General features: G+C 41.5%; 2 protein-coding genes across 4 annotated transcripts in view; one reads left to right on the forward strand and one right to left on the reverse strand.

Moving 5' to 3' along the window:
- The window catches only part of agap3 (ArfGAP with GTPase domain, ankyrin repeat and PH domain 3), a 118422-nt gene extending 98418 nt beyond the window's left edge, over window positions 1-20004 (forward strand). For all 3 annotated transcript variants that reach the window (XM_005912600.3, XM_042219741.1, XM_005912599.3), the window contains exons 14-18: window positions 4308-4462; window positions 4948-5038; window positions 5795-6017; window positions 15532-15787; window positions 17006-20004. In XM_005912600.3, coding sequence (XP_005912662.1) covers window positions 4308-4462; window positions 4948-5038; window positions 5795-6017; window positions 15532-15787; window positions 17006-17230 — 950 coding nt within the window. In that variant the 3' untranslated portion in view covers window positions 17231-20004. The remainder of the gene's footprint in view (window positions 1-4307; window positions 4463-4947; window positions 5039-5794; window positions 6018-15531; window positions 15788-17005) is intronic.
- Window positions 20005-24384: 4380 nt separating this feature from the next.
- Window positions 24385-27020, reverse strand: gbx1 (gastrulation brain homeobox 1). Its single transcript, XM_005912598.3, has 2 exons — window positions 26092-27020; window positions 24385-25430 (listed from the first exon to the last, which is right to left on the reverse strand). Exons 1-2 carry the CDS (start codon window positions 26540-26542, stop codon window positions 24916-24918), a joined length of 966 nt encoding a protein of 321 aa, XP_005912660.1. The 5' UTR covers window positions 26543-27020; the 3' UTR covers window positions 24385-24915.
- Window positions 27021-27967: the final 947 nt, after the last annotated feature.

Genomic DNA, 27967 nt, shown 5'->3' on the forward strand with positions numbered 1-27967 from the left:
AACACGTTTTTCAGGATCATAACAAGTCAGAAAAACAGCCGTCTCTCTAAGATGAACGATGGTTGCTCACAGTCTGTCTTATAACTTCACTTGTTCACATTAACATATAACTTAAATATGAAATCAAAAAGGGGGAGGGGGGTACAGTATATTCCTTTGTAATTACATTGTAATTACACAATGTAACTACTTAAGCAGAGGTACTTAAAAAATCTGAACTCATGTAAGTCCAGTGTAGTTAATATGTAAAAAAACAACAACTATTTGCCATCTATTTTTGTATCTTGAAGAAATGTTTTGCTAATTAAAATGCTTTTGTGTTGCTGCGAGGAGCCATCAAGTTGCGAATGAACCTGTGACTGAACAGTTTTATGATGCATTTAATGTCGGACGAAGATGTGTATCTTTATCTGTTCCTTCCTCTTTAGCTTTATGGCCATCACACTATAATTTCTTTTTTATTATGCCATGCTAATTGAGGGAAATCATAGTTTGGTCATTCCTCACAGTTTGTGCCTCCATTGGCTTTAAATTGTGTTCTTCCTCGTCCGCCCACTTGCAGAGCTGTGGTAATTTACTTCTAATTGGCAAGAACTTGTTGACCTTAGGCTCCCAGATTGATATGGTCAGGAGGTTAATGCTTATGTTAATGTGAGAAGGTGATGGTTCCTCTGTTAGCCGTGTGCTAACCGCAACAATTGAGTAATAACAGAAGCGCTAATGGTGCTTGTACAAGCTCATCATTGCAGGTGCCTGCGAGATAGCAGCGATACCTTTGACACTCGGTTCACGCTCAGATTTACTGAAACACTCTGACCTCGGCTCACGTGGAGCTGAATTGCTGCACTGTGTAGTTGAGCTGCACGTAATGACCGTACATGGGTCACACATAAAGATTCCTGCTGCATACAATCGTGTGCTACCTCCGTGGTTACACCATGTTTCACGTGTGTGCATTACTATGCATGGAGAATTGGATTTGTTTTGCCTTGTATACTCATCAGTTTAAGAAACCAGCCATCCGTCGCTTTTTTAATCTCCATAATGAAAGTGTTTTAATGCCTCCAATTTATTGCCTGGGCAGCCAACAGAATAATTAGCTTTGTTCAGGTTTTTAAAAAGATGAAAACACAAGTACAACAACATTTGAGTCTGAAAATCACAAATTATAATCAAATGCATTAGTTATTGTACCTAAAGGTATATTTGACAAGAAAAATGGATTTCTACTGTGGGATTTGCAATTATTCTTTTTTCTAAATGCAATTTTCTTTTGTTTTCTTTCACCTATTTGCTTCTTTATCTTTAATGGTAGGCTTCTATCTTTTTTAAAAATATTGTAATCCCATCAGTGTTTTCTTATGTCACACCAACATAAAGACTTTTTCTACTATAAGTCTAAATAAAGAGGCTTCCAAGTCTTTATTGATTCTCTGTGACCTGAAGTCGATTCCACAAACTAAATCAGATAATTGAAGTCGGCGTCGAGCTAATTGGATTATTGCTTTCCCCCTGAAGAGATGGCCCTCCGCCGCGGCACAGGGATCGCTACATTAGTGGCGTCCATCAGACATCTGTCATTTAACAGCACAGGCTCGTGTCTCACAGCAAGGAGGGTGAATTGATTATGAATGGGGGAAAAAGTAGTAATTTCTTTGATTAGATGATTTGCCTGACAATCTTATCGCCATGTGATAGCCCTCATTTTATAATTCATACAGAAGCCGTTTATTGTTAAGCATCTCCTCGTGTTCAGATTTCGGAATGGATTGCAGTAAAAGCATCAATGCATCTGTGCAATTAAAAAACTTTTAAACGTATTTAATGGTAAATTATGTCAACACGTTTGGCAGTAAACAGCAGCACAGATAGCTTATCAGTAGAACTATTTCCATTGGATAAAAGCTACATAGGAGGAGAAGAAGAAAAAACCCTTCCTCTTGTGTCTATTTGCCTCCAGTCCTCCAAGCATGGTTTATGCAAATGAGATGACTATTTGCATAGACATAATTAGGTAATTACAAATCATTTGGCTATGAGCTCAAGCATGTGCAGAGACCAGAGACGTTACACGGGTACAGTACAGAGTTAATGAATTGCTGCTGAACAGCAGAATCATTACAGCATGTGTTGGAACATATGTTGTGTCAGACCTCTTCTTTGCAAACGACAGGTGACATTTTCATAAATCTTAGTTAAACACAGTGAATGGATGGAAAAATGGATTCAAAGCAGCTTGGTTTAAAAATGTATCTGTGTGTTATGACGAGGAGGAAAAATTGGGGGATAAAGGATTAAATTTTTGGTAGTAGATTTTAGCATTCAGTCGATTCATAAAATAATTTTTAAGGATATATGACACAAATATTTATAAGCACCTGCTTAGCTTGGACTAATAACTGTTGCTGGAAATGTGGCAGTTAATTTACAAACGGTACAAAACATCTACAAAAACTCTTTGAAAGCTAGTGTTGGTATACTCTGTATGAAACCCAAATCTGGCCTTATTTGGTGTTCCGACAGTCTAAATCTTCAATTCTAGACACATTTTTAAGCTGCCTAAGATTTAATTTAAGTCCTGCTATAATACTGTGCAAAATCACTCTAATGAATGGCAGGTGTGTCACAGGAATTAAATGTAAGTGGTGCTCCCACACATTATTGCTTATTGACTAGTGGTTCCCTCTGTGACTGGGGCTAGAGTGACAGATCTGAGGCAGTCCCTTTCAGTTTCTGTTTATAAAAACTTACCAAAATGGTGTGTTAATTAAAATAATATTTATACACACACACACAAACAATTAGATTACCATTTCCAAAAAAGAACTGGGCAAAGTTGGGTGTGCCATTAAAGTTGTAGTGCGATTAGTCAAAGTAAGTATCAAATTCCTATGGTGAGAACCAAGATAGTCTCTTCTATGAGTTGAGCAAGTGAAGTCACTGCTTAAGTTATTCAAATCAAAGCCATGAAATGCAAAATTCTGACTGTGTCCACGAGTTAGATGTCGCATTTGGTTTGGAGCGGCTGCTTACTCCACATCCATAAATATATCGGACATTTGTTGACAATTAGTAAGCCTCCTGAAAGAACACACGTGGAAAGCAGTACCACATTAGCTTTAAAATGCTCAAAAGGAAAAACAAATATAGCACAAAAAACTTGCAACAAAATGTTAAGCATCACATCTGATACTGCCACTGTTTGTCTGCTTCATTGTTTACATTCGTATAGTGAATCATAGCTAAATAATATAATTAAAGTGAATCCACAGATGATTATAGATATATTTTATATTATCATGGGAAGCATTTTTTAAAGTTTTAAGTTTAAAACACATAAATAAAAAAAAGGAACAGGATTGATATTTTTCCTCCTCTACTTTTTGTTTTGATCCAGAGGATGCTTAATAAAGATCGAGAGCTAATCTTGGGCTATCATATTCAAGTGAGAGCTGTACAAACATCATTTTATCAAATGCACATTGTCAGCTTTAAGCAATGAACTCTGTAACTGTCAACAAAGCAGCCTCTGCTTTAAGAAGTAAGAACATGAGCTGTAATGCCATTCTTCTGGTGCTCTGCTCTAACTAACCTGACCAGTGCCAGAGCCTCATATCAAAAACTGTAGAGGACAATTGCCTCCCAGACTAGTCTTTCTGGTAAGACGTAGGCAAGAGTTGACCAATCCCAGAGTTTTAAGAGAACATATGTGTCTGCTGGTGAGATTGCCTCTGATAAAGCATCATTTAGTTGCATCTTTGATTACAGAAGGGTTGACGACTCAAAGAATAAGCAATGTCTATCGATGTGTTTGCACAGATAGCTTCTGTAGAGCTCAAATAGGGGAGGTGAAAGTTGGTGACCTTGACTTTAGCAACCTCAAGCAGATAATGCTCGAGACTCTACAGGTTATAAAGCTAACTTTGCAGTGACTGTGACCCTGATGCGGTATAAGTATTTTTTCTGAGTCTCCAGTGGTTTCTGATTGTCTTTTAGCAATGTGTTTCCAGTTGAACCACCAACACAATTTTTCTGTTTAACGTTGGATGTGTCACCGATTTCTGAGCTGAACTTCAAATCATCTGTTTTAGGTCTAATTCATGACTATCAGTGTCAAGTCAAGCTAATATATTAGCTGGTCAACTTTGCAGCACGTCACTCTCATACAATAATTCTTGTCTATCTGTACTATTTATTGTTAAAAGAGGCTAAAATGACCAAAAGATGTTTTATACACATTCTTGCCAAGCATCTAATTATCTAATCAATACTAATATATTGTGTGTCTTTTTTGTTTTGTTTTCCAGAGCAAGAGGATTCCTTTGAGTTCGTGATTGTGTCGTTGACGGGTCAGACGTGGAACTTTGAAGCGTCCACGTATGAGGAGAGGGAACTGTGGGTCCAAGCTATCGAGAGCCAGATTTTTGCCAGCCTGCAGTCTTGTGAAAGCATAAAGAACAAGGTACAGTTTGTCATGAAGGATAAAGAATATCAGAGGAACTGGACAGGGTTGGCGATTATCATCTAATCAAAACATCGTCATGATCGTCATCATTGTGCTACATTTCTCCCACTTAATTTACATTCCTCTTTTTCTCCTTCTTTCCAACCTTTATCACGCCTTCACCCTCCTCTCTTCCCCCACTTCAAGCTGTCACATGTGGGAGGTTGTCAGACAGGTGCACCGCAGTGTGGGGGATCTCTTATTAGAAGTGACAGACATCAGAGATAGAACACGGCTTGTGTCAGCATACTGGGGAGACACATCCTAATTTTCATATTCATATTTTCTCTGCCTGTGTCTTTTCCCGAGACTTTGAAAAACCTTTTCTCTCTCCCTTTCCTTGTTGTCTATAATTTGAGTCCAGCTATAATTGTTTGCTTTCTCGTGATCGCCAGTGAAATAATTAGTTCCCGTTGATTTATTCTCACCTTCATTTCTCACAGTCTCGGTTGGGCAGCCAAAGTGATGCAATGGCCATTCAGTCCATACGAAACGTGAGGGGGAATAGCTTCTGTGTGGACTGTGACGCACCAAGTGAGTATAACTCTCTACGGTTAAAACACATCTGAACACATTGTCTATTACATATGAAATACAGATATTAAAGGAACAGATTAAAGACAAAAAAACCAACATTCTTCCCCTCTTTTGGTGACATAACAAAAGGTAGTAGAGGCCAAGATTTTGAGAGGGTTTTTTAATCTTTAATTTATCACGTCGTGCGTAAAAGCAAACAAACAAAAAAAAACTTCAGTTTTCATACTCCTGTAACCAGATTCCTTAGTTTTGTCAAAAAATACTTTAAAAACTTTCCATACAATGTACCTACAGTGCAACAGGGCACAAAAAACTCCACTTAGAACATTAAACACTTTGTAGGAGAGTTGGTAATGCTATATGAAAATTATAAAGTCATATTATTAGATAATAAAAGTGGGTTGGGTTTGCATTTGGAGGTTCTGCTACATTTGGGAAGCTGCAAAAAACTACATTTTGGGGACCAAACAGCAACTGCAAAGGTTTTATTTGATATCGAGTCATTTCTACCAGCTTTTCTCAAGTTAGAACTAGTATTCAGCACTGTTAGAAGTACTGCATGTTGCAGTTTTGGCAGATACTGATTATTCTTGTCTGACTAATTTAATTGTACTGGGTTTTTTTCCCTGAAGAGGTTACCAACATTAAACCATACTCAAAATAGGTTGATCACAAATTTCCTGGTGAGGCTTTTAAAGCATCTCTTGTTACTACTTTTAATTTTTTTATTAATTCCTATCTTCTGTCACGCAGACCCCGACTGGGCCAGTTTGAACTTGGGTGCCTTGATGTGCATCGAATGCTCAGGCATCCACAGGAACCTGGGCACCCACCTGTCTCGCGTGCGCTCTCTTGACTTGGACGACTGGCCGGTGGAGCTCAGCATGGTGATGACTGCCATCGGTAACGCAATGGCCAACAGTGTGTGGGAAGGCGCTTTGGAGGGGTACACCAAGCCAGGGAGCGACAGCACCAGGTTAGCATACTTCTACAAATAAAGGTGCTGCTTAATGAAGCGTGCTGAGATTATAGAATGAGAAGGCAGCGCTGTCTTCTCTCCATTAGCTGCCATTTATTAGCCACCCACATTTGAACAGAGGCAATTCACATCGCAAAATGCTCCATAAGAAGCACCAGGGGTCCATAAATGTCAGCCTATTGAGCCAAAAACACAGTATTTTATGTCTGAGCGTCAGTCCATCCTGTACACACTGATCGCTGTGCTTCTCTTGTATCAGTCACTGCTTTGTTGTTATCAACAGTCTCTGTTATGCTTCGGACCCTCTGTCCACTGGAAAACCATATTTCACCAGAGGAATGTGACATCATTTTGCACTTGCCTGATAAATGCTCTGACTAGCTTCATATCCATCATGTTTGTCATTTGATATGTAAGTACTAATCAAGAGAAAATTAGCAAACCAAAACCACATCTGAAACAGCTCTCTGTTCAGGCTTTCTTTTAAGATCCAGCATGTGCCGATAAGTCTGGGACTTTCTCAGCACTGTTTGCAAAGCCAGTGTGTTTTACTTTAGATCCTGGCGAGCGGCTCTTGTTAATATGTTTTTCTTAAATGACACTTTTCCATTCACCTTGTGAACGCCTGTCCTAACCTAACCCACCCCGACAAATACCTTTTCCCTTTCTTCTGAGATCTGGTAGGAGGATTGTTTATCTCTTGGTGACAGGTGAGGCCTAGCGTTCCCGCCTGACTAATGATCTGCTGTGTGGCTGTGCAGGTAATTAAGCACACCATTAGGGCTAAACCCCACCCTGAGAGACAAGCCCTCAGGTCCCAAGCTGCCCTGTCACATATCCATCATACAGGCCTGGGTCATCACTCTGTCTGTCACACAGAGACTGTCTGTAGGGTCTCCCTGGTGGCATTAGACTGTTTAACATCACAGCTTTTGTAACTTTAAGAAAGCAGGACGTCTGGTTACTTTCTTTGCTATTACCTTTGTTTTTACATTTCAGAGACTAAAATCTTTCCAAATTTTAATTAAATATATAATAAAATTAAAACAATATGGCATTACAGGGACCCTTTTTATTGCAAACTAATTAGAAAACATTTTTCATACCAACTTGATAATGTAGATGTATTTTGATAGTATCCAATCAATGTGGCCAACCTGTCTTATAATGAAACATAAATAGTCGTTAGGTTTAAAATTTTAATGTAACAGACTTTAGAGGTGTAACATCTTTGTTTTGTCATTTTAAGCCAATGCTTAGTAGATTAAGACAGTATAATATGTTAAATAGCAAGAATGTGTTAAACATAAATGAACCGCTCTCACTTTATAATGGTCCTACTTTGTAACATGAAAGGACTATTGCACTGGGGCAGCTGTTGCTCAGGAGATAGACCGGGTCTTTTGCTGGTTGGAAGGTCAGAGGTTCGATTCCACAGCTCCTACAATTCATGTGTCGACATATACTCAGGCAAAATACTGAACCCTGAGTCTGAGTGTGTAAATGTTACATAAAAGCACTAAGAGGGTGAATTGCAGTAGAAAGTGGTTTGAGTGCTCAACTAAAGCACGATATAAGTACCTGAACCGTTTAGTGAAATTCAAACTGTTGGTGTGGAAGAGAATGTATTAGGAAGATGTCACGTTGGGCTATGAAAGCTTGATGAGCTGGTCATTTATTTTTGTAGTATTTTGGACTACAAATAGGTTAATCGGTTGAAACCTCTAACTCTAATAAGCACTTGAGTGATTATGAGTGGAAACGGTCATCAGTTCCCGGCCTAATTCCAACCTTCGGGTGATACTATGGCTTGATTGATGCGTGCATTTTAGGCCAGTGCACACTTTGTTTGCAGTGGCGCTATTTACAAGCCAAAAGTGGCATATAAACAGTTAATATTACACTTATAACATATTGTTGTTACATGCCAAAACTTACTGTTGGAGTTTCATTAATTATGAGTGTAACCTCCATTGCTGCTAATTCATAGTCTTTTTTTCCCGTGAGTTTAACCTTTGAAATCACTTATTATAGCTTAGATCTCTTAATAAGAAAGCAGCATAAGGCTGTAAAACTGCAAATTGTATCCTTTATGAACTACTTTCTTTAGGAAATGCATATTTTTCTGCTCACAGTTGGCCCACATAAAATTATCTGTGCAACATTGAGCAAGTTTTCAGTTATTTTTCCTCTTGGATTCATTCTCTGACTCTCCGGCCAGTTCAGACCTGAATGATGGCCTACAGTTGTTTATTGAATGGTATCTGTGTGAAAGTGCTCCACTGTGGACTTGATGAAAGATTATTGATGTTGATTTCTCTCCCTACCGCTGTCAGTCGCACGTCGCCTCGAGCAGGAAGGTTCTTCATTGTCTAAAAAATCCGATCTTATCCCGGAGCAGCATCTCCATTAGTTTTCACTGTCAAACAATAAATCTCATTTGCAGGATAACTAATCTTTAGCCAAAAAACAGAACTTGGAAATATCATATATGGACACCGGTCATTTAGATGCTCTGGACTTTCTGCTCTGCTTTGCATCGGACTATTTTGCTTTATCCTGAATGATGAATTCAAACCAATTTAAAGGGATGCGGTTTCTTTTATTATTTTTATTGAATTCTGACGCCACTTCTGTGGGTGCTTCTCTTAAATTGAGCACCGCACATAAGGGAGAATTTTAATTGTGTCACACCGGTGACATGCAGCAGCTTTGTGATGGCACCCAGGCAGGCGGTGTATAGCTCCTGACTTCTACTAAACATTAGTGACACCTAATCTAAACGATTCAGTAACTACCTGAATATCAAGTCGGCGTCTGATAGAATGTCTCCTGCAAGACTAGTTTTACCCCTTTTGCATTTTTGAGATTTAACTTAAAAGCACTCATCCACAAGATTGTTTTAGCTTATGATATTCGGGTGCGAAAGAACACAATATATAGATTTGTCGTACGCGGATCTGCACAGCAGTGCAATTGCTGGCGTAGAATAGAATGATTACAGACATCATAATAGAAAGCTTGTTAATATGCATGGATATGTACGTAGGATTACCTGCTTTTGCAGAAGAATGCAAGGTACCAATAAAGCATCATTTACAATGGTAGTAATTTATTTGCTGTAGTTTTGTTTTTTTAAGCATGAGCTATTAACTAGACTTTTTTGTCCGTGTGAGAATAATGCAATTAATGTAATTCACAAATAAATACCCACGCACCAGTATGCGTGCGTTTAAAGGATTTTTGTTATCATTAGATAAATATTTCTCAATGTTTTCTAAGTTTGTGTTAAATTTGAATATTTTTGGAATAGGCATGTTAGACAAAGTCTCTTTGGCTTGTTATAATGCAGTTATAACTGCTATTGATCCACCAATAAATGCTCAGGGCTTTCAGGTTCTAATGAGCCACCAAGTCTGCTGGTTTTCGTGTTCTCTTCAGTTTTTTTAGTCCTCATCTTATAGGATCTCTTCCCAGAACGAAACAAGGAAAGCAGTTCGATTAACTAAACTTCTCTTGTGCTAACGCCTTACAGCCAGCAGATTTATAAATAATTATTTATTGGTAGAGCGGTAAAGCTTCTTCAGTATCAAGTAGTGCCAACATGCTAACAGCAGAAGTCAGATCTGGCCAGGATACAGTTAAATGTGTGATAATAAATCTGCGGGAGCTGTGCATTGTGGCTGATCTCTGCAGTCAGCATATTGCAGGGGAGTTGTTCTTTTAATTAGCACCTGGGAGTCGTTGTGTTTTGCATGTCACCTCTAATTGCGTGGCATGTTTGTGATAGAAAAACACTACAGATTATTTTTACGGAAACTGTGGGAGAGGTCTCGCGGTTAACTTTACCCCTATCCTTTGCCGCGCACACACACACAAAAAAATGAAACACATACACAAGACACCAAGACTCATTTGGGGGAGATGTCCTGGAGCGTGGACGGATGTGGACGGCTATCCCTCACTGACGTGGGCCTCTCACTGTCACCCTCTGTAGGCTCCGCGCTGCCCTCGGCCACAGGCAGGTAATAGCTCTGATGAGAGCCCTCCACTTTGTTTCAGAAATAATTTGCCACTCCTGCCGCCTGCAGGGGCTGCGTGGTAATAAAAATGAATCACACCGCTAACCTCTCCAAACCTGGCCCCGTTGCCTTTTTTTAACCCCTTCTGCTCCAGCAGTGCCACCTTGGCGTGCCCTGCCAAGTTCTTTATTGCTGCTTTAAATAATAATAATAATATCAGCCATAAACTTCTGTTTTAGGATCTCACCAGATTGGCCTCTGTGCTGCATATTTGTTCCCAAAACATGGAGCAAAGCTTCCAGGCTACTCACAGGTTACGAGTGCGGGAACACCAACTCTCCAGAGAGATTTTAGAATAGTTGGCCTTGCCAGGAGCCCCGGTGGAGGAAGAGTAATTAATTAAGACAAATGAATGACTGGGCCTTACCATGTCCTCTGCCTCTGTTTCTCTCTAAATGAAACCCACAGGTCAGTAATTAGCCCTGTGTGGGAGAAGTGGTACTGTAGTCACTAATTGCCCACATGCCACCGGGTTTCAGGGCCAGGTGGACATAGAGGAAGGACTGCTTCATTGAAGAAGGGGCCTAAGCCATGAAATTAAGATTCCATATTGTTAGCATTAAAAAATAAAGACTAATAAAAAAAAAAGGATCCAACCCAACTGCTTTATGTGATCGAGATTTTTTTTTTAAAACCTGCGTGCACTGGGACGCACACTTAAGGGGGGGCATGTGCTCGTCGTCCCCTCAGCTTTGTATGTGAGGCGAGGGTTCAGCAGGGGTTAACAGCATGAGCATTTAAGGGTGTTAGTCTTGCTGGCACAAAAACACAGCCACTCCATCATGAGGAGGCTGACAACCTCATTAATGTCACAATATATTCAACTCATCCCTCTGCCTGCCTACAGCAGCCAGATGCTTTTCCACTGGCCTTTCTTTAGAGCCCAACACAACAACCTTTTGAATTCTGGTCATCTGTTCAGACCGCACTCTTGAAGCGAGAAAAGCAGCATCAATTCCACTTGTAAAATATTTGTCTTAATTCTTTTGTGTTGTTATTCTCAGAGCAGAGCACACCGTGTCTACAGTGTAACCCGCTGGACCATAGGAGGCCTTATTTAGCACTCTTGCTGTGGCGTTTACTGTGTTGCTCCTTCATTTCTTGCCCTTAGCAACCTTTGATGCTTTGGGGCCCAGCTTTCTTTCCCTGTTGTGTGCTCTTTTTTTTTTTTGTTCATCTCAGTAGTTTCCCTCTGAGCCCCCTCTCTGTCTTTCTGCTGCTGCCCCTCTTCCTCACTCTCCCCTCACACGCACACACACCCACCCCTCGGTTTGTGGAAGTGAAGCTGCTGGCTGCATGGGAATTGGTCCCATACAAGTCGCCCACCCCCACTGTGAAGTCTGTTCAGGCTGGTCAAACCCAAAGACCCTTCCCTCTGCCATTTCCACCCTTCAGTGCGTCTGTTTGATGTATCCACAGTGACTCTGGATGATCATGGACGAGTGGGAGGAGCTTAGACGCTTTGATAGTTTAGGAGGACTCGGCATGTGAAAGATGTGCGATGGCCATCCTCCTGTTCCTCCAGGCCAAGGCACCACTATTGCAGGCACTCAGATTGGTCATTCCTGTGGCTCCTCCACCGTTGGCTCCACCCGCTTTGTCTCAGTTTCCCTTCCCTTCCTATAAATTCCTGCTTGCCTTTGTCTTTCAGGCTTGACTAATTATCCTTGTTTGTTCCTCTTTATTTGAATTCAGTCACGTGTTCTTGACTCCGTGGGCTGGATTTAGGAGAATCATTCTGCCATTTGCCACTTAATTAAGTCAGGGTCAGAATCCATTGCTCAACAGAGAGCTGGAGGGACGGAGCTCTAATAGAATTATAAAAGAGGCCATTCTCCACTGTTAAGGCTGCTTTTATCTAGGTGGGCTTCGCATAGGAAAATGAAAGGGGACACCAGCTCTAAGCAGGAATCCCATTTCCACTTTAGAGTCAGTAAGTGTTTTGATGTTTGCCCAAAGATTACATTGGAATCAAAGCCAGCGAAAGAAAGTTAAACAGCAGTGATCGGCCGTGAGATAACTCTGGATGACGGAGGAAGTTTGCAGCGAAGCAAACACCTCTTCTTTTTTTGGTTGGAGGCGCAGGCATTTTTATTGGGAACCTTAAGATCCCCTCTAATCCCTAAGCGACAGAGAAATTTAGAACAACTATGTGCTCGAGCCTGGGTGGGGAAATTAGTGTCTGTGTGCTTAGATGTCTGCTCGTATATAGAGAACTAACCATCAGTTCAATTTTCAAAATTCCCCCCCATGCTGTGAAACTCACTCTCCTTTCCCTCTCTACCTCCCCTGCTACTCTGTCCTGGCACTTTGACATGCGAAATCTGCTGATTTTATTTTTCTTCCTCCTGCGGTGAGGAAGTGTCCTTTTCAAGGGTCTCAGTTTCCCCCCCCCCGACTGTCTAAACCCTGCCTCTGTTTGGATTGTTTTTCAATTTCAAACAAAAGACAGAGGCGGGATTACCATTTCACTTCCTTTCACACTCTTTCAAGTGGCAGCAGCTGAGGGTTGTTTTTTTTTTTAAACCACTGCCTGGCTGTTCTAGCTTTTTTTTCTGGTCTGTCTATTCTTGCTGAATTTAAAGCACAGCATCAGCAGTGAGCGAGGCCTTTTTCTGCAGGTCTCCAGGGCTGATTTCGTAGTGAGGGCTAACAAAGTGCCCTCAGGGCTCCTTTCTGAGTTGTTGACGTCTTCCTAATGGCTCTCCTCAGCCTTTTTGTTTTCACATCTTGGTGCTAACTTTCTGCCTCATTTAGCTCATATCAATTCACTGGGCTTTACGGATTCAGCATCTCATTCAGCGTCCAGCTCTCTGAAGCAAACTTTGGACAACAGGTTGTTTTTAACCCTGCTCAGATTTTTGTTAAAGGTTGTAGAGTTTGCCTTCGGGATTACAGCCAGTCAGTCAGATTTCTGACAAACTTAAATGTCTTTGGCTGTAAAGAAGGGAAATAATGGTGGACGGCAGGACGGCCCCTTCCTGTTCTGAGCAGACCACCGATTCTAAGGCCAATTGATTTGCTAACCGGCTTGTCCCCACATAATGACTGAGTAGGGATTGATGGAGGTCTTACACCATAAAACTGAGCCACAGCAATTGCCTGCTATTAGGGCTGTATTGTTGTTCACAGAATACCCTTTGCCTAAAGAAAAGATTTGCTTATGCTGGGGGGGGGGGGCTTTCTCCGTCATTGCTGCATTACATTACATTACCACATTCCCTTTGAGGTCATAATGAAAAAAAAATGTACCCATGTGTCTATGGGAGCAATTACTTTAAGGCTGTTTTGAGATGCGGGCTAAGTAGCTTTATGAGCTGCTGGGTTTTTTTGCAGTTAATCAATCTCTGCTTGGGTGCTGATAGAAGAAGACTTGCCCCTTTTTCATCACATCCTTAACTCCTGTAGTTAGGACGGGTGCCAGGCTGCTCTGTGCAAGACTGACTGCTTTGTGAAGTAAGCCTGGCAGCTGACATATGAGTCTGAACACAGTTGCTGTCTGCGGTAAGTCGGCAGCCTCGACACCTGGCTGCTAAGGCAATAAAAAGTAGTGGCGAAGTTTGGTTGCTGTTTTTAAAATGGTTGTTTCTGATTGAGATTTCGCTAACAGGATCTGTTGCTAAAATACTGTGAATAGATTAAAAACAACAGTGAAATTATCCTTTTCATTATCTGCGTAGCCAAAAATTTGACCATACCATAGAGCTGCACTGTTGATGAAAAACACTTTGTATAAACGTTCCTTTCCTATGATGAACGCAGGGAATGCACTTCTGCTGATATAAATTAGTGTGTGCTTCAAAAGTTTATTATTTGCTTTAATTGACTTTTTATTGGTTAGCGCTCCCTTAAACTTTTCCCCTTTTATTTTCGGCCATTTTTTTGCAACTATTTTCACGTATGTGTGTCTGACCGTAAGTCTGTTTACGTGTCTGTATGTTTCAATATATGTACTTATCTTCACTGCGTAAGTTTTATTAATACTGTAAAGCACCCTATTTTTTGAAAAGTGCTATAAAAATACAATTATTATTATTATTATTATTAACCCACAGATTTCTAATCTGTCCAAGAAATATCCAGCTGTTCGGGAAAGAAAAATATTTGTGAGCTATGTTTGGGGATTTCAGTTTGTGGGGAAATTGGCGAGGGGAAGAAAAGGGAGGAAAATATTAACAGATAAACTAACAAAACTCATAAATTCAATCTTACATGATGGATAGCTTAAACCAGAGCATGTAGAACTGTCTTACTTCATTTGTGTAAACCAGGTCTTTATAGTAAGCTGATACATACACAATGTTATTCACTGTGTAGAGACAGATTCTTCCACTTCTCATCCAAAGGTAATTTTTTAATAAATGATGATGAAAGCTGGCCATTATTTGATGATGAAATACAGTTGAATTGAGTTAGAGTGTCCGTTTGTACTTGCTGCTATGCCTCCACCCGCTGATAGAGAGTCCCATGAGAGCCTTGTCACTCTAGCCAGCGTTGCTGCTTTAACTTATCCTTACAAACCTTCCCCGTTCTGTCACTCACCCACAAATCCAAACAACAGCCTCTTTTTGCTCCTCTTATCACACCGACTGACAGGGTCACCGGGTTAGTACCACACTGGGCATGCTCAGTCATTTGCGTATTGATATTGATTTTTTTTTCTCCCCCTTTCCTATTTGTACAGTTTGTATGTGGGCACAGAATGAAATGGGGGGTCAAGATGGAGAGCAATAGATAGAATTCTGCCTGGTGATAGAGGATGGAGCCTTCCCTCATCCTCTATTCTCTGCTGCGGGCTGGAGTGAAGGAGCCCCACATCCCACTGTCCCTTTCTGGCTGCCATTCAGCCCCATCGATCTGACTCAGGGCCCAGCCACCCCAAGGGAGACTGGGGCTCTGAGACACACTGCCTCTTTTGTGGAGGGGATCCACCAGTTCAGACTGACAGCCGACAGTGCTGATAAAAATACGTCCCCCGCCTTCCCGTATTGTCCACAGCAGACATGCTGTTCAGGATGTGTAACCTTTAGAAAGCTGGCCAGGCTTTAACGGTCATGCTGACGACCATAATCACTAGAAACTGGAATATTGCCCAAAGCGTCACACCCTTTGGCATTCTCTCATCTTTCCAGCACATCTTGCTGTATTATTTCCCACTGTGATAGTGAAGGCTAGTCACTTTCCTGTGCTCTAATAATTTAGAAATGTCACTGCACTCCGGTGAGTCTCTTAGGCCAATTACTCTAATATTTCCCCTGTGTGTCTGCATTTCTCCTTTTGTACATGTCTTTGCCTTTACGTCAAGGCCTCTGAATTATGAGATACGTTTCGAGAAAGTTCTTTAACTTGGGTGCGAAATTGCTCATAGCGTCTTCGTCATGTTTCACCCTGCCTGACCTGCGTTGCCCCTGTCATTTCCTTCCCTCCAGGGAAGAGAAGGAGCGCTGGATCCGAGCCAAGTACGAGCAGAAGCTGTTCCTGGTGGGACTGCCCCAGTCAGATGTGCCTCTGGGGCAGCAGCTGCTTCGGGCGGTGGTGGAGGATGACCTGAGGTTGGTGGTGCTGCTGCTGGCCCATGGCACCAAGGAGGAGGTTAATGAGACCTACGGGGATGGAGATGGACGCACCGCTCTGCACCTCTCGTGCGCTATGGCCAATGTAGTCATCACACAGCTGCTCATCTGGGTGAGTGGGCTCCACTGAGCGTTGTTGGGAGCATTGTTAAAGGTGGATGAACATTTGAAGCAGTGAATTCTGCTTTCACAGCAGAGCATTTGCAACTGTCAGTCATGGAAAAATTATTTTTAAATTTACTTATTAAATGATTTTAAAGTAATTCAAAAGTGATTTTAGGGGAAATTATCTGGAAATCTACACAAACTACTGTTTCATTGTATGTTTTGGTATAAATAGTAGCACTTAAGTACTTAGTATTAGGTGGCATTTTGAATTGGATGGACAACAGAGGTATTTCAGTGAGTAACTGGGCATAATTTCACAACATGGAAGAATTCATTTGGCAATGTGAAAAAAAAGAGGAGAACCTTGGGGGAAGGCAAATGTAGGAGGCAAAATATTATAGAATATTAGTATTTTCACACAAAATTGTAATATACCTCTGATTAGCCAGCATAATGACTCAATGCAGTGCTGAGCAAAAGTCTTGAATCACCCCTCATTTGTTTCAAAGATCCAGGCTTTCTTGTAATGTTTTTAAAGTGGTCTTGAGCAATAGTTCTCCAGGCTTTCTGAAGATCTTCAAGGGTTTTCTTTGGACACTGGCTGCTGTGGATTAGTCACGTGCCTTCCATTTTCAGAGGAGGGTTTTTCCTAAGCTGCTTAACGCTGACTTACGAATCATTCAAATATAATAAAAACGGCACTCACAACTTAGCAAGGAACCATTTTTTAATTAGTCATCATCACTATGTACAGAGGAGATAAGGAGAAAACAGTGTATACAAGAACTGGACTGAAAATCAGCCCTAACAGGTCTCAGTACATAAGGAGGTCATTACAATGTACAAAGCTTGCCCAATAGAAGCTGTGTCATACATACAGGTGTTCATACCAAATGTTGGCTTTTGTGCTTGTTCAGATGTAACAACGTCTTTCTTATATGCTGTATTTCCAACTTTCCTAGTAAAATACAAAGAAATGGGGGGTGGAGGATGGCTCAAGACTGCACAGTACTGTACCACCCCACCAAAAAAGGGCTTTTCACAGAGTGCTTTCAGGGAAATCAAAAACGTATCACATTATTACTAAATCTAATCAATGAACCTAAATCATAAGCATTAATTCCAGAGGACGTGCCAAAAATAACGTGTAGTTACTTGTACTTTACGCTTATGTCCTAAATTTGGCCTTTGTTCTTTTCTTGCCAACCATTCTCTCCCACAGTACGGTGTGGATGTGAAAAGCCGAGATGCCCGCGGCCAAACGCCGCTGTCCTACGCTCGGCGGGCTGTGAGCCAGGAGTGCGCGGACATATTACTCCAACACGGTTGCCCCAACGACACCAGCAGCCTGACCTCCGTGCCCACGCCCAACATGAGCCGCCGCAACCCCAACATCAACAACAACAATGCCCAGTGTGAGCTCAACCGCAGTATCAGCATCATGTAGGAGCCAGAAAGCAGCTGCAGACGAGCACCCACCTAAACCCACCCTTGTCTCCTCCCAGTACTTCCTCCTCTGTTTCTCACACTGTGTAACCCAAAACCAGTACGCACGGATAGGTATCAGGAGTGACGGACCTACTGCAGATATTCCACCGCGCTGACAGAAGCGGGAGCGTTTGGGGTTTCGGACATTGTACATTGTTTATTTTATATTATTATTTTTTATTCCTGTTGTTTGTTAAATTTATTCAATCTCGGTCTGAAGTGATCACGATGAGCTTTAAGCTTTTTTGTTTTTTAAGCGTCAACCAAACAAATGACTTACTTTGGCATTCATACCTACTCTACGAAAAGCATTTCCTTAATGCTTGAACATTTCCTTTTTATGTCTTCCCCTTCTGCGATGTGAACTGATTATACAGTGTGAATGAGAAACTTCCTTCAAATTTCCAATCCTAAGTGTAATAACATAAAACTGTAAAGAATAGTTTTAGAAGTGACAAAACACTGATGTGGGAAAGAAACTAAATCTCTCTTGATATCAGTGGCTGTTGCAGGCTTTCGTAATGATGCATGTCTTCAACACAGCTATCAAACTCTTGACATACTATTCATATACAAAGGCAAAGCAATTATAGTTAAAGAGTCCAAATGATTTAGATACTTAATTTACAGGGAAATGGATTCAGATCATCATAAAGGAGTTGATTGCACAATTCCTATCGGGTGAAATTGAGTCATTTCCTTCGCCACCCTTATTGTGATGCTCGGGTAAAAGTGTCCGTGACTACAAAGGAATTAAAGGGCATAATGTTTTATGACCAGTGAGCCACATGGCTTTGTACGCGTTCCTCTTCAATCAGAATTCATTCAGATTCAAAGGTTTGATTAAAGCAGTGAAATTGTGCCATTACAATCTTTTTGTTGGAGTAATTTCCCAAATGACAAGATTGTGTTGATAATTGACACAGATTCGCGCAATTTCATCCCGTGAGCGTCCTGGAATATCCACTCGCCTCCTGGGGCCGAAGGCTGTCGTATTTGGTACTCTAAAGAAGACTTCCTCTGTTGTTGCTGTGAAATGCATATACTGGTACTGTGTGTGTGTGTGCGCGCGCGTGTGCGTCCGTACACAACGCTACGATACGTTTGTGCTCGCGTGTTCGTGGGCATTTCTGTTGTTGAAAGGGCGCCGGAGAGGAGACAGAAACTGTCAGTGACGATTTGGGATCATAACTGTGTAACAATGTACAGACCACTGTAAAAAGTAGTTCTTCTTCCTTTGCCTTATTCCTTATAAGAAGTTTGAACTTAGTCGATGAGAAGCAGCCTTTTACCTTCTCCTTAAACCTCTGTGCTCTCCCCCTGAGAACCTGTCAGCCCGAAAGCAGGGAGCTAACAACGCGCATTCACGTGACTGACGTGAGACATTTAGGGATTCAAATGAGCAAAGATGTTCATATATATAGAGAGACGAGTATAATTAGTTTGCATTATTACAAATGTACAGTATTCCACAGACGTGATAAGCCAGCTCATTTAGAGTAAGTGGGACTAGATGGAGTCGGCACAATGTGGGTGTATTTCTCCTTTTATTAAACTGCCATTTGTGAGGTTTTAAAACATCTTGATTTTACGTGTTTACATAGGCAGAATGTTTGTTTACAGAGCAAGTTGTGAACTTGGTACCTTATCTACATGGTTTTGTTGTTGCGTTACAGTATTCCTGTTTTCAGAGCCTACTGAAAATGACCATGGGGTCAAAAGAGGGTTTTATTCATCCAGGCGATGGAGATACTGTAAAGGAAAGTTTTGACATTTAAAAAAAAAATATGCTTATTTGCTTTCTTGATGGGAAGATTGTGTACAGATGTTTTTCCAGAGCAGCCATATGAAGTAGTTATCAACCACATTTGGTAAAGGTTCTACTTAGGTACATTGCACCTTGTTTACAGAGCCGTTACCACGATGGAACTAGGCTTAATAAAGAAGTTACTCCATACGTCCCTATATTTCTGGGGTTTCTTGCTCTGGAGTTTATGCACACCTAACAGTCGTATCGATCCTCCTGTCTTCCTCCCAGCAAGAGGCGCATAAGCATATTTAATAAAATGTCAAATTAATCTTTGAAGACATCCCCAAAAGAAATCAAACTGACTTCTTTGAATTTACTAGTACTGTAATGTGATACTGGCCTTATTTCTGATCTTTACTTGACCAACCTGTTTCATTGAGTGCATTTTGTTGTCCAAGGGGATCAGTAAGAGGAGTTAAGCGTGTACAGTGATTACCCTTATTTACATACTGTAGATGATTTTAAAAAAACACTAGAAATCTGCCTGTTTTTCCCCTGAAAACAAGATGAAGTGTAAATATTAGCTTAATGCTTTTATCTGAAGACAAACTCCTGAACTGAAATGGTTTTCGGTCTTCCTGACCAACAAACCGTATTTTGATATGTTTTGTTTTGTTTGTTTGTTTCTTCTTTGGCATATTTTTTTAAGGTACTTCTGTTTGGCCTTGCCGTTAACCGACCATCTTTGGTACTTGTGTATAATGATGTACATTTAACATATTTATAATGCAGTATGTAAATATATTTTCTTGTTTTTGTTTTGTTTTTTGCTCATTTTCCTATTGTAATTCCTTTACATTCAGAACGTGAATCAAAAGCTAAAGAATAACTTGTTGTATGCTTGGATGCTTGGCTGACAGTTGACCTATTAATAAACACTCAAATAAAAACGATGTAGCCTTCCCTGGATTTAGGGAAATCAACGCATTTGTCTTGTGTGTGTGTGTGTGTGTGTGTGTGTCGCTCACTCATTATCCATCACACTCCTGTCTCTCCCATCTCTTGTCTTGCTGTGCCTTAACGGTGAAGGTGAGGCTTTCTTTCAAATTAGAAGTCGCGTTTCCTCTTTTGCGTGTCCCTTCATCAAACTTCGTGTCCGAAACAACTCAGCCAGGCCTGCCTCGAGGTAAGTGAACCACCCTCTTCACTTCCTGCTCGAGGGACCCCCAACAGTTGCTGAAAGAGGATTAAGATAAAGAGCTGGGCTTAGTGTCAGGCAGCACAACACTGTGGGGAAAACTGAAAGATCTGTGTTCAGAGGAGTCAAGCCCTCACTAATCCACTTCTTATTTCCTGCTAATCTTGTCTCAGCATATCTTCATCCCCTTCCTCTTTCTGTTGGCCAGCATTGTTTGCTCTTTATCACCTGGTTTCTCTTTAGTTTCTCCTCTTCCTCCCTCAGCGCTGCCTTGAAATGGAGACCGACTCCCCCATGTCACGCTTTAAAGCTCTTAAAAACAAATTTTCTCAACCAACTTCCTTATTAGTAATTGGGTAGTATTGTCTTTGCTTACTTCACCTTGCGGATTAGTGACCTTCCTCTGGAGTCTCCTCAGAGGGAGGAAATTAATAGGGCTAATTTAGAATAACATTATCACCAGCTATCCTTTAGCAGCATTAGATGGGAGGTGTTCGGTTGCTGTCATGAAAAATCGAATCCTTCTCACATTCCTTTGAACTTATTTTCGTTTATACTCCTTCTCTTTTTGGCCTCTATGCACTAATCATGAGATATATATCTAACGATTCCTCCAGTTTGGCTTTCGATACCAATGAGCAACTATTTGGAGGAAAAGTTCAGTTTACAAAGAGCTGAGAGTTAACTCAGATTAAGGTAGCAGGCCATCAAACCCAGGGAATGTAAAAAAAAATGATATCAAATGAACCTTTAAAGGTAGTCTGTGGGACTATTGCAAGATCAGGTAACACTCTTGTGTTTTGTTTAATAATAATAATTGTAGATTTAAGATTTATAAACCTTCAAGGTCTTTAATGTCAAAATTTAAAGGGTTTGCTCGCACATATCTAAACTAGTGCTTGTCTGTTCTTACCTAGGGAGAAAAAAAAGGTCTTGTAATTTATTACCATGCCTCGTGTCTTGGCAGACCCCGGCCACTTGTGTTTGTTGTGGTGAGACTGGAGCGCTTGTTTGCACCGCCGTGTGTTTTGATATTTCATCAGGGCTTGCTAAACAGTGAGGAGGGCTCTCTGCCGCCCACCTCTTCTCAGACAAATTGCCTCCGAGATTGCAGAGGTGGGTCTGAGGCTGATGGATGGGCACACAAAGACCTGACGAGACCATATTTGCAAACATTAAATCCATACTTCCCTTATGCAGAAGCTGCTTGGCCGCAGGTCACCGGCAGTGAGTGATGCACCCAGTCCTGATATGAATGCTGCATCAAGGTGGCACTGAACAAATGTTTATCTTACATGTTCCTTGCTGCCTGTCCTGATGTGGATGTGTTCTGTTGCTCCCTGTTTTTCCTCCTCTTTTCAATCTTGCAGTCTCTTTAACCAGTAATTATATCCTCTCTTGCCCTGACCCTCTCTCCTCTCCTGAATCCCCCACAGACTTAAACATCCATTATCAATTCCAGCTCCATCATGTCTGAGCAGTACATCCATGTTGCACCCTGCCCTTCCTGACTGCCCCACGTCTCCATACTCATTTCCCCATCCTCTCAGTGATCGACCTCTCTTTCCCTACTTGCTGCCCAACCTGGCTGCTTCATACCCACCGTGCCATCTTCCTCTTCACCCTCCTCTCACTCCTTTGTCTTATATAAACGCTCTGTTCCCATCACTCTCTCCCTTTCCCTCCTTCTTCCCTTACTTTTTCTCCCCTTCCCCGTTGGCTTTTGCCTGCATTTTGCTGTTAATTTGCCTGAGAATGCATTAGCTGTAATGAAGGCTGAGGGCCGAGGGAATCCTCCAGGGTTCCATTAATCATCCCCCCTCAGACAGGCAACCTTGATTACAAGTGGCAAGAAATTCATTAGAGCCGGGCCTCTGACAACTCTTATCTCCGCCACTAGATCTGACTCATTAGGCAGCCAAATTAAAGCTATGATGGCCCTGATGAAACTCATCGCTTGTTTATCTTGTGCGATTTGATGCATCTGCCCATACATCACTGTAGCCACGACCGTCCGGACCCTCCCAAGAAGTCAGGCCTCCAGTCGGCGCTGAGCAGCCTGCACACTCACACAACCAAGCCAGTAATGAGCTCCCTCGCTTTCCTCCCTCCCTTTCTCTCTCTCTCTCTCTCTGCAGGTGGGAATGAGGGAATAGTTACACGTCTTTGCTGGAAAGAACTTCTGATATTTCAATTTGTGATTCAAGTAGCACAATGGCAGAATATGGAGCCTCGAGATTGAAGTGTTTACTGAATGTGCGGCTTAAAAAGAACAGACTGTTAGAAACTTTGAATGGATTAACACAGTAACCCGAGAAACTCAAGTCTGCTACACATTACTCTCCCCCAGAAAGCTTCTGCACGTTAATAATTCATTAATAATAACAGCAATATTATTTCTTTCCACACTAACAGCTCTAAACCTACAGGATCTCAGTGATAACAGCCAGTGCCTATCATGAGTTTTGTCATGGCTCCTCATCGTCAGTCCCTCCATGCAGCGCATGCATGGGGTCTGAAATAGCTGTGGCACTCTGGCACAGTGACGTGGAAATAACCAACTATGTTAGTCAGCTCTTGGACCATAATCAAACTTCCACTGCACCTTCACACGATCATCACTCCTTGAATCCCCATGTGGGTGTCACAATCTTAATGCATGAGGTGGACGGTGAATTTAAGTTTACTACTCATGGGTGCCCGGGTCATGAAGTGTCTGTTTATGCTCTGAGGTCAAGCCTGTATTCAACAGAGGCGTGAGGAAAATTAAATGTAAGGATGATTATAGATGTCTGTTGCTATTTGAGATTAGTTTTTTTTTTTTAAAAACCCAAACCCACCTTATTGTGGCAAAAGTTTAATTTCATGAAATATTAATTATCTGAGGAATCCTGCCCCATTATCATATTTCAAATGATAAATAAATAAACGTGATCTGACGTCTACTGAGTCTTTCTGGAATCACGAAGACCATCTGATATTAAGTTAAAAAAATATCCAACATAAGATTTTGTGCAAGCAGCTCAGAGACAGCGTGTAAACCGAGGACCGTGATGAAAGTTTTCACAAAAACACCAAGCCTTCCTCCTGTAATAGGGTAGCTGTTTCTGGTTAGAGATTATGTTAATATTGCTGGCATGTAGAGTACAATTTCCGATTTGATTTCATTTAGCACCGCTTTTATTCGCTCAGGTCTGTTTCTGTAAGTACAAGACGAGTAACTGCATTTACTAGCTACAGGTCTGTGTATGTATCCTGAAGAAAATCCGCGTTTTAGGAGCAATATAGCTTCTTACAATCATAACATTCATTAGAAATCAAACTTATAAATATCGTCTACGTCGGCCATTGAAACAAAAGATGAAATGCTTCATATTTTTGTAAATCTCGAAAGATGTCGACATTTCTGAGGGATATTAGTTGTATTAAAATTATGCATCTCGTATCTATTAGGTGACACAGCACCAATAAATTATGCCTTCACAGCGGACTTTAATGCGTCCTATTAAATGACTTCTTGTTCATATTTAGTTCTTTTTGGATCGATTTACAAAAAAACATTTTAGCGCCACGAGATTAAAGAGCTGATGTCTGTTTGTGCCGGTGCAGTGACTGATAGAGAAGTTCATTACAGAGTGTTGAATGTGCTCAGCCTAATGAGGATCCATCAGTTCAGTTGAGACAACATGGCCTCCTAAAGAGAAATCAATCACTGCTGCTGCTACCTCTCAGGTCCTTGATGTATCTAAAATAAAATAAAAATAAAATAAAATAAATAATTAATAGATTCTAAAAGAATTTGCAACTTCAGGAAATTAAGACTAACAGATGTGCAGCAGAAGCTATGAAATTACACAAAAACAGACATTAATGTGCTTCTAACGCCTCACTGAAACTCTCTAAAAAATGCTTTAAAAAAGCTCTTCTAAGTCCAAATAAATGAACAGAAATATTTTTTATGATAAAATTTCAACGTTTCATCAGGATATATTTTTAGTCAAAACAGCCGCCTGACCGTAGTTTTTTTTTTTAATGAACTTGTTCAATAATCTTTCGTGATGTTTAAACAGTAAAGGCCACCTTTGTTTTAATTTTAGCGTAATCAAATGATTTCAACAGCTGTTGCTCTACATTTTAATAACAATGATTCAACCTGGATTCCAGCTTTCGTATAAAGCGATTTATTAGGTCAATATACTTTACAGTTGTCTCTTGTTTGGTCGTTAATTCCTTCACATTTTTTTTGTTCTTCCACAAATAGCTTTAAAAGGTGGTTTCTACACTTGCCAAACAAAAAACGCCTTAAGTTACATGCAAATGTCTCCAACAAATTGTACGAAACACAAAACAAACAAACAAAAAAATAAATCCAGAATAGCTTCATCAAATGAGGACATGCACATAACCAACAAAACAGTTTGGCCCTACATATAAATACTTAAAAAAATCTTTACAGTCGCATCTCATAGTGCTCATTTGTACCAGTTTTTACCCATTTATATTTACATATTAACAGAAACAATAAATAAAAATGAGAGCATATTGCCAAATAATTGGTCTGTCTGTGAGTAAATCCTCTTCTCCCTCAGACAAAATAATTGGAACATCCTTTTTGTGCTTCATGCGTTCAACAAATCAGTGGAACCTAGAGTCAAGTGTTTCTAATAATATTCTTTTTTTTGATTTTCATCTCAGTTCATGGCCTGGTCCCTTGCTCTATTTGTTGATGCTGACTCCTCACAGCGAACCTGTTGACGTGCACCGGGATGGGGACCACAATTTTGGGATTTCTCACCGGTTCTCCCGACCGGTTGTTGACGTTGCCCGCTTTGATCCGTTTCCACTTGGCCCTACGGTTCTGAAACCAGATCTTCACCTGCACCTCGCTCAGTTTGAGTGCGTGTGCGATCTGGGAGCGTTCAGTCAGAGAAAGGTATTTTTTACAGTGAAACTCCTTTTCGAGTTCGAGTAGCTGCTCGCTGGTAAAAGCTGTTCGTCTCCTCCGGCTCTTCCCTGCTGAGCTGCCGGTCGGTAGCGCCTCCTGCGAGCCCGTTTTTAGTTTGCTCTTCTGGGACAGGGCGCCGCAGTTGTTGCCGTCCGAGAAACTTTCGTTCTCGCTGTCCGCGGAGCTGTCCTCTCGGTCGCTGCAAACGGTGTCTGCTGATTTTAGGTCCAGCTTCTCGTCGTCTGAACTGTAGAGTTTGGTCTCGCCTAAAATGCGAAGATAAACAAAGAACACACGCAAACATACGCATTTAGTGATTTTATAGTTTATGATCCCGCAAATCAGCGGTGACAGCTGCAGATGTCTCACAACGTTGGACGACACTTGGTGTGTTTTGGGGAAAAAAGGCTGGCAGAGATCATGTGAAAGAACTTTTTTTTTCTTTTTTTGAAATTTCAGAAAAAAATCAGATCAGTCATGCTGAATCATCAGCGGTTTGTTTGTGGTCACTCAGTTGTTCCATAAGTTTCCACCGCAACTGAGAAACTTAGAAAATGCTGCATCCACGTATAGACTGGAGTTCTTGGCATTTAGCTCTGTTTTATGCTATAATCAAGACTGGTTCAGAAATCATTCCAAATACGGCCTTTTAAAATAGCAAATGTGCCTGAAACGGCAGTTCCCTCATAAAGCTTCGCTTTATGCTGCATACTCAGGATTTAGTAAAATGCATTTTAATCAAGAGCTCTAAATGTGAAAAGATGAGATTAACTAGAACTATACACCATACCTGCTAATTCATCTTCACCCAAGAGGCCACTAATCTCCGCTTTATCGCATTTTACGCACAGTGGTCACTTTTACGCGGCAGCCCCCGAGGCTTAAATATAATGAAAGAGAATGACTTGTAGAAGTGGTTGAGCCTACCTGATATTGTCTGAAAAGTTTCCGAGAAGTTGAGCATCTCAGAGCTCTTGTCCCGGCTGTGCAGCTCCTCGGAGTGTGGGCTTTCTTGCCTTCTCGCTCCCGGGTCGGCAGCGCTTAAACGTGGACCAGGCAGCTCTTGTGGTGGATAGAAACTGTCCGGGGGATCCGAGAAACTTGGCATCGTTGTTGTGAGCGCAACCATGGACGGCACCCCCTGTCCCAAACTGGCACAGAACGTGTTGGTGAGTCGTCCCGCAAAAGAAGCCAATGGCGCGAGTGGAGGTATACCAGACGATAAAGGAGAATGGGATAAAGCTTGTGGGATAACCAAAGGTCTGTATGGCATGAACATAGGATAGCCCGTGTAGAGCAGGTGTCCCGGTCTGGGCTGAGGGGTCCCTATCAGGGAATCGATTGAAAACGCCGTCCCTTGCCCGCCTGGTCGCTGCATTTTGCAGGCAAACACTTTTGTTCGGTGAAAACTTGAAAGCAAATGTCCTTCCGTCGACGACGAGCAAAACTTTCAGTTTAAAGAGAGCGTGAATTGAAAGTAGATCCTCTGCTGTGTTGTCATCCCTGGAAGTAGACCTCTTCTTCGGATATCTGCGCTCTAAATGCTTCAGTCAGTCGGACGCTTTGTTGTGTGCACCAGCGCTACCCTTTCCCTCTTATTTGTCACACACTGAGACATAAACACACGCTCCCTCTTTCTATCTGTCCCCTCTTTCCAACTCCTCCCTTCACCCCTCTCTGATGCACAGTGTGTGTGTGCGCGAGGAAAGAGAGGGCGAGAGCGCATTGGTTATCATCTGCAATACAAGAAGAATGAAAAGGGGGTGTTTCCCTGGGGGCTCATCCATCTTCCTCAAATTACGCTTCATTTCCTTATTCAGCCTCTGACTTTTTGGCCGTCTTGAGAGGCGGTAGTTTCCCAGTGGAGACCAAATAGACGAGTCACCCCCCCTCATCCACCCCTCCTGAAGCCCTCCTCCCCTTTTGCCAGGTTCACCATTGACTGCAAAACGGTGTGAGAGACTGTTCCAGCCCTTCCCCTTCTATAATCGTTGACCACACCAACCCAATCAGCTATTATTAATTTTGATTGATGATAAGTAATTACTCTGGATTCAAGGGACAGCATAAAACAACGGTGGCTTTTGTTGAAATATTGGGACCGATGGGCATCAGAGTCGGGAGGGAGGAGAGGCAGATGTTTCTCCCATTCTCCGCGGCTAAAAACAATGCGTTTGGCTTCAGAAAGAAGAAGTGCCACGACAATCGCTCCCCGGAGAGAGAGCAAGCGAGGTAGAGAGAGAGAGCGAGAGAGAGATGCTGCTTGCGAAATTAGATTCAGATAAAAGCCGTTTGTGAGGTCAACTTCAGTGTGGACACAGACTCACAGTGGCTAAAGTTACTACCGGTAATCCCCAAATCTAAATCTATAAATCTATAAACTTTAATCTCTTTTGCTGGCCATATGCCAATTAAAACAACGTGTGCTTTTTTCTTTCTTTCTTTTTTTAGAAACGAAATAAAGCACTAATTTTACTGTGCGCTTTTGGAAAAGTAATTTGTCCCTGATCAAAGTCGCATAGGGTGGGAAGAAAAAAAAATCTCTTTTCTTAAGCACTGGTTTAATCGCAGATCATCTCACCTTTTAAATGGCAATGGGAACTGATGATGATTAGCCCTATTGAGTCCTGGGTGCCCGGGCTCTCCAACTGGTCGTCTGATTGCATGAGGACATAAACATATCACCACCGACTCTGATTAGCAGTGGAGGGCCAGGGCAGGCTAATTCTTATAATTGCAAGTGACTTCAGCAGCACCTCGCTTTGATCTACTGAAACCATTTGCCGAGCTCGTCTTCCTTTCT

The sequence above is a fragment of the Haplochromis burtoni genome, unplaced genomic scaffold (genome assembly GCF_018398535.1).
Source record: "Haplochromis burtoni strain Fernald_Lab_line unplaced genomic scaffold, NCSU_Asbu1 Contig_3, whole genome shotgun sequence".
Lineage (NCBI taxonomy): Eukaryota > Metazoa > Chordata > Actinopteri > Cichliformes > Cichlidae > Haplochromis > Haplochromis burtoni.

Excerpts from the sequence above, each read along its gene's own strand:
- gbx1 (XM_005912598.3), bottom strand. The coding sequence starts at position 26,542 with ATGCAGCGACCAGGCGGGCAAGGGACGGCGTTTTCAATCGATTCCCTG. Across the intron at positions 25,431-26,091 it reads AACTTTTCAGACAATATCAG|GCGAGACCAAACTCTACAGT; the intron begins GTAGGCTCAACC and ends TTCGCATTTTAG.